Raw genomic sequence first — 19,853 nt, 5'->3', positions numbered from 1 at the left:
TTTACTAAAATTCCAGTTTACATACAGCTCTGGTTAACATGCCCTGACATGTTGTTTATCACATCAAAATATGGAAAAGTTAAATGACTGGAGCTGCTTGTGCCATTTTGCTTCTGTACATCAAAAAAGGATTTTTTCACCAGTGGCGGACTTGTTGGACTGTGCAAACACAGCCTGTCTCTTTCATTCCTTCATCCATCCTCTTGAAAAAGTCAGTGTTGCAAAATTTGTGCATATACAAAAACCTATCGATATCTAAGTCTTTCATAATGTCTAAAAGTAGGTGTATTTCTCCTACTGACCAGAAATGTGGGCTTTTCTTTTGGACAGGCATCTCTACCCAAGCCCTACCCCAGCTAGTTGGCTTGTGTACAAGGCATCCATGACAACACACAGAGCTGAGCATAAACAGGTAAGAAGTCGTGTGTCACAAACTGCCGTAAAAAAAACCCAATTAAGATGCAAATCCCAAATGCTCTGTATACATGTCCAAAGAATGCTCCTAAAACCTAAATAATATCCGCATATCCCATGTCTTAATTGTATAATGCCACATTTGGAAACAGGCCTAATTCAGAATATGCTGTATATATTATCTGCATCAAATTCAGAATGTTGTCATATTGGAATTGAAGGGGGAATATATGTGTGCATGTTTATGTAGTCACTGACGACATCAGCCGTCGTCAGTGTACAAATAGGGACCTGACTGTTGTTTAAAGACAGATTTTAAAAACTGTGTACCTAAGATACAAAAGATTCATGCCGGCAACAACTGGCACAGCTGTACACTCCCACCTTTATTCCCCATGTGACATGTGTGTTACATTCAGATATAAATTGACCTTAATATTTAAGGTCACTATTAAAATGGTATTTTGCTTTTCAGGTCTCATGGACACCTTTTTTGACTTGGGCAGTATTTAGACATGTTATTATCTTAAAGCCCCTTATGGGGATTGAGGTGTAAAACAACATCATGTCAACATCAAAGTGTTAAATATGGTCATTAACATACTGTATCAATACAACAAACAACAGCTGAGTACCACAAGTTATACACCCTTTATTAAGAATAAATATATATGTAAGTACATCACCCAGTGTGACCAGTCTGTGTTAAAGTTACATTGAGAATGAAAACTCTAAACCTCAACATACTGATATTCTCACAGATGTATGTGTTTGTGGTGTGTGTCACGAGATGAAGAAAATATTCTTCATCCAGTCAAATGAAACAGGATCTTACTCCAACAGTGTTTATGGCCAAGTGCACAAAACAGAGAAAAGCAGCAGATTACCTGGTCAGTTAATCTGTTGCAGGCTGAGTGACTGAATATTATTATTGTTATCTAAATGTTATGGTTATCTGCTTTTATGTGAAGCACTTTGAGTTGTATTTTATGCATGGATGGTGCAATATAAATAAAGTTTATCATTATTATTAATATACCATGCTCTACATTCCCTCATACTGAAGTGCTCTCCAAACAGAGCTAGATGAAGTGGACTTTTCCTGTGGCAGCATCACCTGCGGATGTAGTTCTTTTGAAATGAGTTGGGGTATGTTTTCTGGGCACGGGAGCAGGAGGCGCAGCAGACACTTCTGTAGTAAGGGTAAACACAGAGTCGGGCTTGAACCACCACCACACAGTTATGATACTGGTCGCTACACGATGGATCTGTGAAGGAAAGGAAATTTCTTCTATTAAGTGTTATTGACTACAGGCTTCTGCTCTGAGCCAACAGTAGGCTTGTGCGTCATGTCTTGGTGGAAGTGTTGGTGCTAATTCACCAAGCTGTCAAGTTAGTCAGTACTCAAACCCAAAGTCACTAAAGTCATACTGAATTAGTCTCATGGACTCAGAACTCAAGTCATAACTAAAGGTAAGTTATCAATGTAAAACAAATTTCATGTTTCATGATGCATACAAATTCACATCTGTCATAATAAAAGCTAGGCACTGGTTGTAGTGACACAAGTCTTCTGTGAAATACATGATTTAGATTTCTCATCGCAGTCAAGTTTCTATTATAGTTTACAACCATGTCCGCGAAAACATGGATGCTACACCCACTGTCCCCCTGGCAGCACAGAAGATCTATACAGTCAGCACAGTTTCAAGGTGAACACCCAAGATTAGTTTCACCAATTCAGTATCTGACCAAATGTCTCTCCTTCTGTTCCTGAGATATGACACTGAATAATGACCAGAAAAGTGTTTTATGCAAAACATTAGGATGTCACAGTGAAGCTGACCTTTGACCTTTTGGATATAAAATGTCATCACTTCATCTTTTTATCCTGTTAGATATTTGGGTGAAGTTTTGTCTTATTTAATATGAATTCTTGAGTTACGATCACAAACATATTTTGTAAGGTCACACTGACCTTGACCTTTAATTTGACCACACAATTCTCATCACTTTATTTTTCAGTCCAAGTGAATGTTTGTGTCAAATTTAAAGAAATTCCCTTAAGGTGTTCTTGACATATCACGTTCACAAAACTGAGACAGACAAGGTCACTGTTACCTTGACCTTTGACCATCAAAATCCAATGAGTTTATTGTTGAGTCCAAGTTAACATTTGTGTCAAATTTGAAGAAATTCCCTCAGTGTTCTTAAGATACTGCATTCACAAAAATGAGACAGACAACGTCACAGTGACCTTGACCTTTGACCCTTGACCATCAAAATCTGATCAGATCATCTTCAAGTTCAAGTCAACCTTTGTGCCAAATTTAAAGAAATTCCCTCAAGGCGTTCTTGAGATATCACATTCATGAGAATGAGACAGACAAGGTCACAGTGACCTTGTACTTTGACCTATGACTGCCAAAAACAATCACTTTATCAGTGAGTCCAAATGGACGTTTGTGCCAAATTTGAAGAAATTCTCTTGAGACGTTGTTGAAATATTGTGTTCACAAGGATGGGACAGACAGACGGACGGATGGACAACTTGAAAACATAATGCCTCCAGCCATGGCTATCACCAGTGCAGAGGTATAAAAATTAGATCACATGTGTCTGCATCATGTACCACTGCCTATTTGATTAATGATTAATGATGAAAATGATTAACACCAAACATCAGAAGCAACTTGACCAAATGAATCAAATGTTCTTGCTCATGTCTTTTTAGCCAATGAAATGTCACTTACTGATCTGTTTGAGAATGGTTTTGGCAAACATGCTTCATTTTGACAGGGAGGTTCCTTCATATATGAGTCATCAAAAAAACATCATCCTTCCTCCCTGGTTCCTAACAACCCCTCAATTCTTCCTGGTTGAGGCAGTAGAGGCCCCAGATGATCATGGTAACATTATCAACAATGACAGCATCACAGAGAAATCTCAAACAGGTCCTCTCTGACCCTTGGGTGTCTTCTAACCCAACTGCACCTATAGCAGATATACCGCAATAATACAATAGTGTTTGGCAGACTTACTGATCTCAGCGACACAAGCTTGTTTGTTGCATTCCTCTCGGCTCTCTGGGATCAAACTGGGGTCACAGCGGTCGCTTGGGGTGATGTTATCAGCAAGACAACGCACCTCACGCACACGGTAGCCACCACTGCAGATGCGCGAGCACTGAGGAGATGAAAAATGAGTAAACAGAGGCAGAGATGAGGAGTCACACGAACAGTATAGTATATATGATTTAAACTGAGGACTGAATGTGGACACCATCTAGTCATCACAACTCATGCCACACTTGCTCTAAGATAAAAAAAAAATACCAAAACCAGGTGGACATCTTTAAAGTATTAATTACCCAAATTACAAAAAATAAAATAAAAAAAATCTTGTATCTTTCTGGTGTTATCTGGGCATATTAGTAGTGACAGTTTTATGTGTTGAGATTTTGAGATATCCAGAAATGATGTCCCAGTTACTAATGGTAATCCTCACACATCGCTGAGCACAGGTTTCACTAAAACTATTTCTAATCAAGATATAGACACTATGAAATTGTTCAGGTCATGATCTGTGTGGATTATCCAGATGATTTGATAATGCTTTGACAAAACAATCCCAACTCAAGGTCCCCTTTCAACCGTATTAGTCTTCATTAGCAGATGGGGTTTGACACTGTATGTTACAACCAAATAACAACTGTGATTTCTTTATGTCAGATACTATATGAAGGGTTAAAGGTAAACCACCACCTTCTATGTGGATATCCAGTCAGTGTTGATGGTAACAGTAGTTGATTGAAATCAATTCCTCACTGCGTGCTATATCAACCAAGAAAGCTGAGTTCGCAGCTGCAAAATCTGTTGTTCTTTCTGCATACAGCGGCATCATTTGATATGACAGGGATGGCCAAACTCAAGTATGACACTGAATGTGTTAAACTGTGGACCTTGAACTAATGACTAAGGAGAAATCTGGACCCCATGGCTGGACCAGCTGGGGATCACTGCTCTAGAGGCTGCTAAAAAAGAGAACGTCCTTGCTTTCTTTGCGTGTATTGCAAACTAGCTGCGTTTTAGCAAAAAATGTCATCCCAAAATGTGAGTGCTGAGGATGTTACAGACGATGATACATTTTACAGTGTTTTGGCTGGCTCAAATATCAGCCGTCTTTATTTGAGCCAAAGTCTAAGGCTGATGAAATGCAGTGGAGAGAAGCCGAGGCTGCGGCTGCAAGAGGATATTGCTGGCGGGGACCCTCCAGGACCTGAGCTTCCGAGAGCAAACACAGAACAAATTGCTCTCCGATGCCAACAGAAACTGAATCATCCTGCTGCAACACACTGTAATGTAGGCAGTTTTTGTTGGATGCTATCGCCAACGCCAACCTCGAGAGAGCCCTTGGGTGTGTTACATTACATGCATGAAAGTTTTACTCCTCATTTGGACGAAGGTTTGCTAGAGACCTTCTTCAGGATCCTAAAGATAAACTGAAAAAGACAACCAAGTCAAACTATGTTTTGACCAACAAGGTAATAGTTTGAAGCTAGTAGGTTACTATTAGCTATGGGGCATCAGAGGCACACGGGTAATGCATGCTGGTACATGTAGGCACTCCTGACAGGGCTCTGTGAGCAGGAAGACTCATACTGTCAGTATAGTAATATAGCATGGATTGATTATCTACATAAAAGGAAGCAAATTTTCCCGTTACATGTTGCATGGTGGAATGACAGACTTTGGGACACTTACTGCACTCCACTCTGTGACGTACCACTGGACACCACATGGCTTCAGTCTGCAGGGCTGAGATGTGATTGGCTGAGGGAGACTGGAACATTTTAACTGGTCCACAGCCTCCATACGGCCATCGTTGTTGAGAATACAAGCCACACTCCGGGTCTGTGTGCCATTCCCACACTCTGCAGAACACTTAGCACACACACAAGGTGAAACTTCAAATGGATGATGCTTTTGCAGTGTGTTTGTGTGTATGTGTGCATGGAAATTACCTGACTCCAGGGTCCGGTAAACCACTCCAGGCGGTTGTCACAGGGGCCTGAGTCACACAGTGTCACTTCTGAGGGGCGTTCCTCTTCACAGCTGTCCAATGGGAGATCAGTCACATGATCTATCAGACATACTGCCATCCGGGTTCGATTGCCTTGACCACACTCTGCAGAGCACTGAGGAATATTACACACATGTATACAAGATTTTTACCCATGTCACTTTTTGGGAAATTACATTGACTTACATAACTTCCTTGAACACTTAACCTTACTCTAACCATAACCATTGCATAAACACTGACTCAAAGATGAACTTATTCTGAATTGGGGGGACATGGCTTTTGTCCTCAATTAGACAAGCTGTCCCCATTGAACTTGTGTCTACCGTGTAACTTAAGTAATACACATACACACAAACACACACTAACAGTTTCTGTGTTACCCGTTGGCTCCAGACGGAGGTGAACCAGCTGCGTGCACAGGCTCCCATGTCACAGTTCTGTAGTGTGTCTGGCTTTAGGTTCATGTTGCACTCCTTATCCTCCTCCACATCACCCTGGTTGCTCACACACACCACCTCCCTGCTGCGCTGGCCCACTCCACATGGCACTGAGCACTGAGAGACAGAAGGTGGGAGAGAGGGTTGGGGGGAACAGAGAAAGTAATGTTTGGGGTTTTTTGTAATTATAAAGATGTACAGGTTTATTGTATTTAGTGATAATGTGTTTGAATAATAATGGTTGCATTATTTTTTAGATTAAATTGTGTGTGTTATATGTATCTTTCTGAATGCCTGTTAATGACTGACATGTATAACTTCTGTATTGACACAAAACCGTTAGTTATAAAAATCTGGCCAAAGTTTCAAATAATAAGGTATAGAGGTAATCCCTGTGAGCAAAATCCTCAGGCTTCAGACCATTCCGAATACTCTGTTTTCAATGGTTCAGCCTGTGACGGATTTATTTATATGATCATCTGCTCCTTGCACATTACTGCAAGTGTTTATATCATGTGCACTGCTACATGTAGCTATGTGCTAAGATCAGGGAAACCTGTAATTTTGGTTGCTGTTGTCTTGTTGTAAATTCCTTCCAAATTTCGGATCAGATTCCTGTTGGAACATGTGTGGCTGTCTTTAAAAGCTTTTATTGGTGATTTTTAACAGGAGAAAGTGCCGCCATACACAGTCATTCCCCGACTGCAAGTACATTGCTACATGTAGCTATATGCTAATGTCAGGGAGACATGTAATGTTGCTGATGTTGTTTATTACTCCCCAGTTTTGGATTATATTCCTGCTGGAGCATATCTGGTTGTGTTTAGAAGCTTTTATTGGAGATTCTTCGCGGTAGACTCAGACACATGTTACAGTCATTCCCCAGGCTGCGATGAAAGCCCCCAGGAACAGACGGGAACAGCTTTAATGCCAATTTTCGTTGTGGCCAAAACTGGAGTTGAACCATCATGTAATGCCATGGGGCCCAAAAAGACTTTTTTTCATTGACTTACATTGGGAAAGAGATGCCTGTAAATCAGTGGATACATTTTTTTGAGCGTCAAACCTCCCCGCAATATGACCAGTTTCACTACCTGGAGTTCCATTTAGTCCAATAACATTTGGGATGTCTACAAGAGCCACAACATTAAATCATTTTATCCCCATTCAAATTAACGGAGTGCTAAACCTGAAGTAGTCGTTTGGCTGGGAGAAGTTAGCCGCTCAGCTGCACTCGGCTAATGCAAGTCTCTCGTGCACGTGTTCTATGGGCCCAATAATGTGGAAGATCATATAATTTCATAGTGAGGAAACAGAACAATCTTGGCTTCATGTGCAACTAAGCAACTTTCATAGGAATGAACGGGGCTACACGCCCAATGTATCCTGCTGTATCCATGTTTCTTCATACGTCCATGCGGGGGTGACAGTGCAAAGGTGACAAGATATGGAAGACCAGGAATCACCGACCAATCAGAGTAGACCGGGCTTTTTTTAGGAGGAGGGCTTAAAGAGACAGGTGCTAAGTGTCTCAGACACAGTGTGACTACAAGTGTTCCAGCACATACAGTGTGAGAAAAATAAAATGTTTTTTTTATATATAAAAGCATATAAACATGTTCTAGCAGAAACCCAAAATACAAGTATACACCTGAAAATTAGTATTATAGGTCCCCTTAAATTACATTTCCCTAATAATATGTATGTACTTTTACAATACAGTAAAACAGTAAAATCTGGAATGCAGGGCTATTTTTTTTACATTGTGGTATTACTCCTTTTACTTAAGCCAATGATCTAAAGACAGTACTGTTATCAAAATATGTTTATTAGTAGAGTCATGTAATACTGAGGTGTGTAAGTTTGTTCTCACCGGGCTCCATTCAGATCGGATCTCCCACTGGCTGCAAATCTTTAGCTGACATATAGCTTTGGTCACCGGCCTATCGTGCGACCCACACAGCTCTTGTGCCACGGTAACCGAGGTCTCAGTCCCATTGGTGTGAACATGAGTGACGTGGCGGCAGATGACCTGGCGGTGCTGAGTGCCAGGTCCACACCTCCTGCTGCACTCTGACCACTCCCCCACATCCCAGCTGTCAGCCAATCACAAAGAATAAAGAAAGAGTTAGAGGAAATAAAAAGCAGTTCACAGTCCATCACAAAAGATGTGGTTACATATTGAGACATGAGTTTAACAATGACCTTTCTCAAGCAGAGCCTGGCCCAGCTCTATGTCCTCATTTTGACCACAGTTATTATGTGTGGTCAGTTGACCCTGGTCTGCAAGGGGCGTTATAAAGCCTGTCGTTTCCTCCAAAAGGATATTATAAACTAGACAAGCAAAATAAGCCAATTTGTGCAGCACAAGTTCAGATGTTTCTTCTCATTCTATTAAGTTTCAATTTTGCAATCCTGTGCTGCTGCTGTGTTCCCAGTGGAAACATATATATTTCAGACTGACAGCTATCATGGATCACTGACACTGCAGGCGAAATAGCTGACAGGGCCACAACCAAACATACACTTAATCCACTAACACCCCGCTACATCTTGGCGACAGTAAGATCTAGTGGTATTTACCACAAGACATGCAAACCAAAGCCACACCAAAGTGAGTCAGTGTGATTAGCTTTGACTAGTGACTGATTTACGGCTTAAATGTGTGTGAGTGATGAAGGCTTCTCCCCGACAGTCACAGCACCATGTGGAACTAATACAATGGAAGTGCATGTGAGTCTGTGTACGTGTCATAACTATGGTAAATAAATCAGGTGTGTGTGTGTGTGTGTGTGTGTGTGTGTGTGTGTGTGTTGCTCACTATGCAGGACAAGACTGGGTGTTGCAGTCTTCTTCCCGGTTTGTTGGTTCAAGAGCAGGGTCACAGAGGTCAGCAGGAACAGTCGCCTGGGAATCTTCCTCAACGCACTCCCAGAATACCTGACGCCTGCCTGGCAAGTGCACAGACACGCAGACAAGACAACAAAAAGACGCAGCATGTGAATGTGTGTTTGAATGCATAAAATATGATTGTCATACACGTACATGTTTTCATCCATAGCAATGATTTACGAGGCCCATGTACTTTGCCAGCAATCGCAGCCCTTTGGGTGTGTGACAGCTACTGTTGATAGCTAAAGCTTTCAGTGACATTTATGTGTGTCATCTCTGATTTTGTAACATTTTATTATTATTTATATGTGTTTCCCAAAGAGCTCGGGCCTTTTTGCATTGGCAAAATTTAAAGTAAGGCTGCCTGCTCACTAAGTTAATGCCCCAAATCATTATTTTACACAAAAAAGAGCTCCATAAAGAGCTGAAAAAGCATTGATTTAATGTGTGGTCACTCTTTCTTTGAATTATATGTGTTTCCTCACCAGTACCACAGGTCGCGCTGCACTCTGTGTGCCTCCTCTTTGTCCAGGTGTAGGTGGGCTGAGGGTCAGATTTCTTGCTGGGGTCAGAGGGAACCTGGTTAGGGTGGGGTTTCTCTTTGGTGATATCATTGTTGGTGGTGCCACCTTGGTGGTCCTTCTCACCAGAGTGGGATGGGCCAACTGTCTCAACTACAAGAGAGATGAAGGTTGAATGATGGAGCCCAAATTTGAAGGGTAAGTAAAGGGCGAAAGTAATCTAAAATGTTGGATAGATAAAGGCAGACTGAAGCCTGAAATAAAATATAGTCGTGTTAAAGGGACAGTTCACCCTAAAATCAGAAATACATATTTTGGTATGAGTAGCGGAGTGTTTGTGATATCGGCAATGGAGATGTCTGTCTTGTCTCCAATATAATGGAACTAGATGGCACTCAGAAACTCATTTGTAAAACTCAACAGCAATGTCTCTTTCCAGAAATCATGACCTGGTTACTCAAGATAATCCACAGACCTTGCTGTGAGCAGTTTCATGTTGGAACTATTTCCTATCAAACTACACCCGCCAATGAAGCTTTCTTTATGCTATATCCATTCACAGTTCTCTGTCCATCCCACTCTCACGGCTTCCTCCAATCAGCTGACTATGGGCGTTCCCTCTCCTGGTTAGCCTATCAGACTCTGCCATGATCTCCTTCAGCCATTCATGTTGCTACTGACAAACTTAAAATCTTATCTCCTCTCTGCTCCTGTCAGTTGTCATTTTAGGCAGAATCATTGCACCATCCTCCACCCCATTCACCTCCAGTCACCTTATCCAGAACCCAGAACAAGCTCATCAAAAGCCCACTCCTCCTCACATCCAGATCCTCAGCTCCTCTTCATCTCATCTCATCACCACCATTACCACCACCAGCGTCTGGACTCCATAGAGGAGCTCCCTGATCTACTACGTCTTTACCACCCTCCTGGAATGGATGACATCACGATGGGGTCCAATCACCAAACACTGTTGTTATTTCTCATATTTATGTGCACATGTAAATAAATATTCTTTTCTCCCAGAACAAGTCTCTCCTGACTGAAACAGTATCATCACACAGAAAGAAGCATGCATCAGAGCTAACGCTACAGCTCAGCCAAGAGAGATGCCATTAATATTTCCATCTTGCACTGTCACGTGCACAAGCCTCTCATCCATGAGTAGATGCATGCTTCGCTTTGCGCTGTGATTCTGTTGGCAGGTGTAGTTTGGTGTAAGTCCTTCATGAATCCGCTCACAACAAGGTCTGTGGACTATCTTGGGTAACTGGATCATGATTTCTGGAAAGAGACATCACAGTTTTAAAAGATTTTTTTTTGGCTCTTTGAGCACCACGAGCCATGTGCCAACTAGTTCCATCATACTGGAGAGAAGGCAGATATCTCTACGGCTGATGTTTCCAACACTTGTCAACTCATCCCAAAACAATCTAGATTGATAAATAGCACTACAGGTAAGAGGGAAAATATGCATGTTTGATTTTGGGGTGAACTCTAACTTTAAAGGCCCTGCACATCTATGGCTTCGCTAACAAGTGTAGTGAATGCATCTATTAAATGGGATGCATTGCACTGTCACTGTGGATTGTTATCAAAAAGATTTTGAATTTTTGAGGCATTATATAGTGCATAAATTATTCAAACTTTGGTCAGTCAAAAAGTCAATATAAAGCACTACACACCAAGTACTGTTGGGAGTGATTTTGGACATAGAGTGTGGTGGCCTCTGGTAATTCCCAGTATTTCTCCACCCACCTTCGACCTAAGCAGGGGTCAGATCAGCTGCATTAATTACAAACACCTGTGCAGGGCCTTTAAGAAGATTTGTCGTTTTCTGAGTTCAGGAAATCTCTGATTAAATTATTTATCAGCACCAACACAAACAAATCAAGCTATTTCTTTAATCTCTTTAATGAAGGTTAAATATTAGGTAATGAAATGAAATCTGGCCCAAGTGACCGATTATTGTCTCAGTGTGCGGTTAGGAGCTCTTCGCCAGACCAAAGTTTGGCTTCCTGCCTGTATCAAATGTTATCAAAATCCTAATCCAATTTTCAAAAGGACAATTTTGCTGAAAATGATACATATTGGCGTTACCATGAAATCTGAACTCAACACACACACGCACACACACACACACACTGTACTGTACATGCAGACAAAAAAAAGAGGCATCTGTTATGTGTTATGGTCACTGAGGGCAAATCAGAGTATTAATCATGAGAAAATGGCACTGTGGTCATTTAGGGTCACACTAATATTTTTGTGTGTGTTGTTTATGCGTGTTAGTGTGTGCACACTCACCCAGGGGCAGAATATCAGAAGGTGTACCTGGCTCAGGAGTTGGGTGTGTGTTTCGTAAAGGGACAGTGTATTCATAGTATACACTGGGACCTGGTTGTTGGTAGATCAACTGTGAGAAAGACAGAGGGGTATTTGGTTTATGATTGACATATGGTACTGTAAAAAAAGTAGTATTACTTGTATAAATTTTTTTCATTATTTTTCTATTTTATTCATTCATTGTCTTTTGAATGCAGTTTTAATGTTTTGTGAATGTATTATGTTTAATGTATTTCCATGTCCCTGTAAAGCACTTCATATTGCCTTGTGTCTGAATGATCCTATATAAATAAACTGGCCTTGCCTTACAGTGATTGGGCTTTTGTATAGTGGGCTGCTCCCATTAGGCCTCTAACATGATTAGATCCATGAGCCGTGCAAACCAGTGGATATTGTTCTTACCACCAGGCACATCCCCGCCATTTGCAATCAGCATACTGCAATGCCCCCATTTCTCAATATGAGGAAATACATCAGCCTAGAGGTGTTGAAGAAGAAGTTTCTACACACATATTAATGAATGTCTTGGCAGTCGGAAAAGGCTGATAAGCAGTGGTGTAATGTAACAAAGTAAAAATTATTTGTCACTTTCCATCACTACATTTCCTAAATTAAATTTATACTTTTACTCCGATACATTTCAATGTATCGGCGTAAAAGTACATTACTCCAGTTTTACTCCAATACCTATGTATTTCTATTACCCAAGCGTTTTGCTTTGTTAGTACAGTTAATATTAGATAGTTCAAGACTTTTACCCAAGTAATATTCTAGCAAAAGTCTTTTTCTGGTAAGATATCTGTACTTTTACACAAGTATGGCTTTCAGGTACTTCATCCACTACAGCTGATTCCATTCCTCACTCAAACATGCTATGTTAGTCTTTGAAGATGGGCTCTGTCCTAAAGAGAACAGGCTGCAACATCGTTCAACAAGGCTATATATGCCATTTAACAGCTGCTTGGTGGTAGATCTGAATCGGTTAGATACTCTGCATAGGCTACCAGTTAACATTGGCTACATATGTGCAATTTCATGGTGCTAGAAATTGATAGGAGTTACCAATCATAATAGGTCAAGGTCATAAGTCAATAAAAACAATGACAACCATAACTGTAAGATTTCAATAAAGACGTCTCTATAAACACAGCTGTAAGCTAGGACTGGGACACTCATTTTTTTATAGTTGAATATTTTAATTTTGACAATAATTGATGAGACTAAAGAGCTACACAGACTCTTTCACAGTAGCATGTACTGTAGTTGCTGCCAGCTTTACTGTGTGTATATTGAGTTATTGAGATAGTGATAATGCAATATATGCAGGGTTTGGAAGCGCAGGCTGTTAACTGGTACTGTGTTAATTAACTGGATTGTTTTAACGACAGAATGCATTGATTTGGTTGATTTATTTTAATATAAAATGTAAAAGCACACAGTGTTGCTCTGCAGCTTCACATTGCCTCTAGTACAAGGTATTCATCTGAATCCTTTTTAAATAGGGTGTCTCGGCATGGTTAGCATTGTTGCCTCACAACAAGAGGGTGGGGGAGCCCTTCTGTGCAAAGTTTGCATGTTCTCCCCGTGTCAGCGTGGGTTTTCTCCGGGTACTCCGGCTTCCACCCACAGTCCAAAGACATGCAGGTTGGGCTAATTGGTGACTGTAAATTGTCCGTAGGTGTGAATGTGAGTGTGAATGGTTGTCTGTCTCTGTATGTCCCTGTGATAGTCTGGCGACCTGTCCTGGGTGTACCCCGCCTCTAACCCAATGTCAGCTGGGATAGACTCCAGCCCTCCCATGAGCAGTTACGGAAAATGAATGAATGAATGAATGAATGAATGAATGAATGTTTTTTAAACAGTTCTGTGTAGTTTTCACTACTGTCCTTTTCCGACATGCTTGGCACACAGGAAAAGTTTCAGTTCTGCAATCTCACCACTAGATGCCATTCAATTCTACACACTGGACCTTTAAAGCCTTTTTAAATGAAAGAGGCTTTAACATGCTATACATTTAGTGTGTACATTTAGTGAGTTTCAGAGTAAGAACAAATACAAGTAAAAATATACTGATGAATCCAGATATGTGTTAGACATGTATTCGCACAGTTTAAGTACAAATGTGTGAATGAGGCCTGTTGTGTGTGCCAGTTTGTGTCTCACATAAACATGCAGGTCCTCAGTCAGTGGCCCGGGTGCAGTGATAGACTCCCCATTGCGAGAGCGGATTTCATTGGGTCGTTGGTACGTCAGCTGTGTTCCCACAGCAGTGAAGATGCCCGGCCTGTCAATCACCCAGTTGCCATTGATGATGGAGACACTGCTTTGGGTCTGCAGAGCTGAAGGAAAACCCCATGTTCATCCATCACTCTAATGTTTGTCTGAAATTATTTCTGCTGATAGGTGTGTGTGTGTGTGTGTGTGTGTGTGTGTGTGTGCATGTACCCAGGTAATTTCGGCTTTTTATTGTCTCCCGTATGCTGATGTTACGCGCTCCTGCAGGAATCTCTGCAATCTTATGGTAGCCAATGCGAAGGAAAGTCCTAGAGAAATTCCCCTTCACCACATGAAAACCCTGCCAACAAACATTCACACACTTTTACACACACAGGTACAAACAATGCATGTGCCCACTCATGTACATCTGCAGATGCTTTCTGCACGCTCTCTCTATACCAGGCTTTCACCATCACTGGTATGAGTTTCAACAGTATAATCATAAATTCCGCTGGATCACATTGCTGCTCTTTTTCTCTCATTTTCACTCATCCATCCTGCTCTCCAGCTCGCTCCCTCTCTCTTGCTGGAAATCCCACAGCTCACTCAGCCCAGTCCAACAGTTGGTTTGAGTTGGGGAACCTTTCTGGTCTTGCTTTCCTCTCCTCTTTTGCACAAATCTCTGTTTTGCAAGTTAAGAGTTTAACTCTTGTGTTCTTTCCATGCCATGGGCCCCTTCGGTATACTTTAGTCACGACTTGATTTAGCTTGATCTGTTTGTGATTAGGTTAGCCTGAGTGACAAGGACAGAGATAATCTAAAACAAACCAGTGGTCTGTCATGCAGTTATTCCCCACTGCCTGATCTGATGAAGGATTTTAGTTGTAGAGTGCATAGGCACAAAAACTACAATAAGATAAAGTTAATTATATCAGGTACAGTTAATATTTCTTTCACAAAATAAAGGTATAACTCAGAAAAGTATGTATTTCATGTAAATAAAACACAAGTGCTACAAAGATTGCATAAACAATTGAATTACAACTTTTAACAAAATCCATGTTTGAATTACATTTATACTTTTTCCCATGACCATGTGGATGTCTTACCTCCAGAGGTGGTTTGCCGGCTTTGGTATCCCAGGGAAGAGCACCCAAAGGTGGGTAGAGAAGCCCGATAAGGTGGAGGAGAGCCAGAGCTCGACCCTGCCGCAGGGAGCCGAGCTGCTGCCACAATCCAGCCATGGAGAGACTGAGGGAGGAGGACACTCACACAAACACACACACACATGCTTAATAGGGGTGTGTGTGTGTTTGTGAGGTAGGGTTGGCTTGAGGGGTGGGAGGGATGTTAAGGAGAAATGTTCAGAGAAAGTGTTTGGAAATTGTCGGCACATTTTTAAGAATTGTTGCAAGTTGAGGTCACACCCGTTTTGCACCTCAGTGTGAATGTTGTGACAGCTCATGATGTGTGTTTGTGGCATGATGACAGGCTCCTGTAGCGTATCCTGAAGCTTATCCCAAAAACAATATCTCTCCGTGTGAATCGTCATGCAGGATTGTGAGGCTTTGGACACACATCACTACTCTTGACCATGCTCGGATTACTCCACCCACTCCTTGTTTTCACTTTATAAGGCTTGTCTTGTTCAGAGTTCTTCTTTTTTTTTTGATGGAAAAAATGAAGGATGAAAAATCAAGAAATACCTCAGTGAGAATGGCTTGGATTGAGGTTAACAGAAAGAATATGTTAAATCTAATCACAGCTTAACATGTTCTGTGTGTGTGTAAAGAACACAACACATAAATAACGAAGTTGTGCTCTATAGTGATTCAGTATTCCTTCATCAGTGATTCACATTCAGAGGATGCCAATTTTATAGTGACTCAGTTCACTGCCATACTATGTCGGGGAACAATCAGACTCAGAAATGACTGTAAATCCACTGGCCGGGACTCAAAACCCCACAGTGACACACTTCCAATGTCTTCATCTAGAGAGGTTATGGTAATATTTGCATGGACATAAATGATTTGGAGGAGTTCAAACACATATGGGTACAATATATTCCCTTGGCTGAATGTTTCTGCTCTGGGCAGAGGACCGTTTTAGCCCTGTAAACACACAATGTAGCGTAGCTTGCCTGGCTCTTTAACTTTCCACTGTTTTATGTCAGGGAGTGAGGAGAGATGAAAGTTGTAAATATCAGAAACTACTTTAAATGTCAACCCTCACTTAGTGTTGCAGTGTGGAGAAATTTAGAGGGATGGAGCAGAGATAATGTGTTTTTCCTACCTGTTTTGTGTGGAGCGGCAGAAACACAACATTTCACATCTAAAAAAAGCATTTTTTTCCTGTAGATTGCCAGCTGATCGACACCACAGCTGTTCACAACATGGGTGTGAAATTGCCAAGGCTGAGAATTTCACAACTTTTCTACGAACCTCAGTTTCTTTCGGATTGTGTGTGCGCTTGTGTAGGTGCATATGTTTGTGTGTGTGTACCCCTGCAAAGATATATGAGTCACATATGTGTGGATAAAGCGATGCGATGCCCGTAATACATGGTGAATCAATCGGGTCACCGTGAAAGCAGCATGAGTGAGAAAGACATGCAGACTGTGATCTTGCAAAGCTCTGTGAAGTCTCATAAGGACACTGGAAGCAGTGGAGATGATGCCAGTGTATCGTTTCTTCTGTCTGCATCCATCTCTCTGTGTGAGTGTTTGGCACTATGCCCTTTGACCTGAGACTGATGTCCTGCAGTGCAAACCATTAGCATTACTACCATAGCATTAACCTACACTTTTAGATATAAGGGTTCCCAAAGGATTCTTCTTGAAGGACTGAAATTCCACCCAGAGCTGTTTGCTTTTGATGAACCCTTTTTTGGAAGAAAAGGTTCTTCAATGATTGTTGAAAGCATGGGTATTAAAAATCCTCACCCTTAAATATTTAAATATAGACCCATGTTTGATATTGGAATTTTTAAATGTAGATATATCTGTAATTGCCTTAATCACTTAATTTTACCTGTGTTCTACTGTAGTTGATACCTTTACCATCAGTTTATGCCTTACAATATCATAATAGCATTTTGTATTCGATTCTAATCTGAAACTGAGTTTCGGCTCCCAACCCTACTGCAACGTTGAATTCACATAATCTCCATCCCCCAAAACGTGGCTGTGAACCACGATCGTTGTGGGTAGTACTGGGTCACATCAGCCCCGTCCCTTCAGGGGCCTCATGAAGCCGAACGCATCTCAACATGGGTTCCTTGGCCCCAGGGTAACCTGTCAAACTACAACTATGATTAGTGAAGACAGATCTATCGCTGATGTAGACAGTTACTGATTTTAGAGCCTCTTTGGGTAGGTTCTAGGGTGAAATTCTTGGAATATGAAAGGGTTCTTGGTAGAGCTCCTGGGTGGGTTATGTTAGCATCCTTAGAAGAGTTCTCTGTAGAACTTCTCATGAAGTGTTTTCAGACTGAAGGAACTTCTTCATAGTTCTAGGAATCTAGTACTAAGATGCCCCCTTTCTGCTGTGTCTGCACCGCAAGACTGTAGTTCTGAGAATACAGTTCTGAGAGACTTTTTTAGCTCCCTGTTCGGGTTATTCAGAGTGATGTCAATGTATGGTTATTGGTCCAGACGTAAGTGTGCATTGATTGGCCGAACACAGTCAGTGCAGCACTGGTAACCACCATTTTTTAAAACCCATTAGCCATATAAATAACAGACACACAAAACACAACCAAAAGCTTGTAACGAAAAAAAAGAAGAAGAAGAAAACAAGGACAAATGGACCAACAGCGAAGTCCAGGCTTTACTGAACATAAATGCAACAGAAAATACAGGAAATACAATGCAATTTTATATCATCAAAGTCAGAGTGATGTTGCTATACCAACCACCACCCGGCTTATAGTATGTCACTTCAGCTTTCCTTTTAGTGGTGTGAACTCAAACAGAAAATAAAGCCCTTGAAGTTATGTAGTTCTCAGAAGAACTGTGGGTACTTCCTCTCAGGGTGTCCCCAGAAACAATTGGTCTGAAAACATCTATAGAGGTTTCTGGGTGGAATCTTTCACAGATTGTTCTAGATATAACTCTTTATGCTGGGTTCTGAGTTGAACCCTCCAAAAGGGCTCCAGGTGTAACCTTTGTAAAACGGTTTTACCAGAAAACAAACAAGGTTCTCCTATTGGGACAAGCTGAAGAACCATGGTTAGCACCTTTATTTCTAAATGTACACACACATACATGCTGTACATCTAAACACATTAACCATACATGCTTTTATTTTTTCTCTCTCCTCCTCTCTGACACACAGCCAGATCTAAGACGCCGGTCCCCTGCAGTGAATACCCAGCAGTCACTGAGCTATGACACAGGCATTCTGGGAACCTCCAAAAGTCTGTCAGGGAATACTGGGAATTCTGTCCAAGATGGGCACTGTTAGGGCTACAATGTTTGTTTTCCACCGTGACAGCTTAATAGCTGCCATGTCTGATTACACACACACACACACACACACACACACACACTTGGAGTCTCTGAGAGAGGCTGGAAGTCGCACGACAGCTCTTTAACACACAGATCAGCTCAAACAGTGATTCATACTTATGGCTTTACATGTTTACAGGTTACTACAACAATATGTAAAGATGATGAGGTTGGCATCTTTTGCCGCTTTTGGTGCGATTACATTGAGGTTTAGCTAATGACACTGAGTGTGCCTGATTGCTATGATTCAGTAGTGAAGCTTATATGGAACTTAACTGGCAGACCCTCACGCAAACGCAGGCTGGCCATGGCTCTGGAAGGCCTGCGACGTCTGTTAAAACCATTGACTGTAACAGAGCTTGCCCTCAAAAGCATTACAACCATTTATGTTTTTTTAATTCATGACAGAAAAAAAAAAGTTTCTCCTGAGTTTCATCTTATAAAAGGACCCAGAGGGGGGGGGAACACCCACTGGCCCACAGTATGTTGCAGAACATTGGAAATATGTTTAAATGTGCAGTAAAATTGTGAGCTCATGCAGATTTGGGAATGAAAGAGCCCGCACTGATAGATTTGTAAAACAGTTCTGATTTTTTTGTCTACTGCTTTCCCCAGAATCAAACATATGTGACTATTTAAAATATGTTTTAGTCAGTGTTTCTCTGTATTGTCTGTAATTCAATGATAGCTGGCCACATGTACCACAAAAATACAAGAAGAAAAGAAGACAAAATGGTAAAAGACACTGAGAATGAACAATACAGTCAACAGAAATTAAACTCAACACCAAGATTAATTTTTTATCCATTACATCATTTTAATATCTGATTTTCTTCAAATTTTTCTCTTCTCCATTTCCCCTTTTTCCTCGTCTTCCCCTGCTCTCCCTTCCCATTTCAATTTTCTTCCTCTCTCACACTAGCCTTCCCCTCTCTTTTCCTCCAGCTGTGGGTTGTTTGATGTCCCTCTGTCCCGTCCTGGCCAGCTGCCCCAGAAACCAAATGAGGGGTTCTGTCATCCCACTGACACCTGGACGCCCCCTAACCACCGGTTACTTCCCTAACAACCAATTCCTTCCCTAACGACCATGAGAAACACAGAGCGACCACAGATCAATCACTGAAATTCCTCTGCAGCTGTCTCAATTTTGGCTAAGTGTCAGGATGTAATAATTTTCACTCTATAAACATGTCTTTCTTACAGCTTACAGTCTAATGCATGACCGGGATGGCCTATTGCAAGACCTAAGAAGCATGCTGTTCATTAGTTCAGAGCTGACCTGCCCCTAATTGATAAGAACAGGTGGACTAAGTTGTCCCTTTTCAATACATTTGATGTAGAAAGGTGACCAAGAAACTGTAACTGTGGCATTTACAGCCCAACAAGAAAACTGTGACAGTGAGAGTGGTTGTATAGTCATCACAGATGGCT

At 41.3% G+C, this 19,853-nt stretch overlaps 1 protein-coding gene across 1 annotated transcript; it reads right to left on the bottom strand.

Moving 5' to 3' along the window:
• Window positions 1–673: 673 nt before the first annotated feature.
• Window positions 674–15,156, bottom strand: adamtsl7 (ADAMTS-like 7). Its single transcript, XM_033623752.2, has 12 exons — window positions 15,022–15,156; window positions 14,141–14,270; window positions 13,859–14,034; window positions 11,657–11,765; window positions 9,314–9,502; window positions 8,758–8,887; window positions 7,810–8,032; window positions 5,880–6,053; window positions 5,438–5,611; window positions 5,178–5,357; window positions 3,456–3,600; window positions 674–1,682 (listed from the first exon to the last, which is right to left on the bottom strand). The coding sequence occupies exons 1-12, from the start codon at window positions 15,154–15,156 to the stop codon at window positions 1,528–1,530; spliced, it is 1,920 nt and encodes a 639-aa protein (XP_033479643.1). The 3' UTR covers window positions 674–1,527.
• Window positions 15,157–19,853: the final 4,697 nt, after the last annotated feature.

This window comes from Epinephelus lanceolatus, chromosome 3 (assembly GCF_041903045.1).
Source record: "Epinephelus lanceolatus isolate andai-2023 chromosome 3, ASM4190304v1, whole genome shotgun sequence".
In the NCBI taxonomy this organism is placed as follows: Eukaryota; Metazoa; Chordata; class Actinopteri; order Perciformes; family Serranidae; genus Epinephelus; species Epinephelus lanceolatus.
This window is presented reverse-complemented; position numbering and strand designations above follow the sequence as displayed.

Bases quoted from the DNA above. Each gene is read 5' to 3' on its own strand.
- adamtsl7 (XM_033623752.2), bottom strand. From the start codon at position 15,156: ATGGCTGGATTGTGGCAGCAGCTCGGCTCCCTGCGGCAGGGTCGAGCT. The intron at 11,766-13,858 runs GTGAGACACAAA...TCTTTCTCACAG, and splicing joins CTGAGGACCTGCATGTTTAT to TTGATCTACCAACAACCAGG. The intron at 1,683-3,455 runs GTAAGTCTGCCA...TTTCCTTCACAG, and splicing joins AGCTTGTGTCGCTGAGATCA to ATCCATCGTGTAGCGACCAG.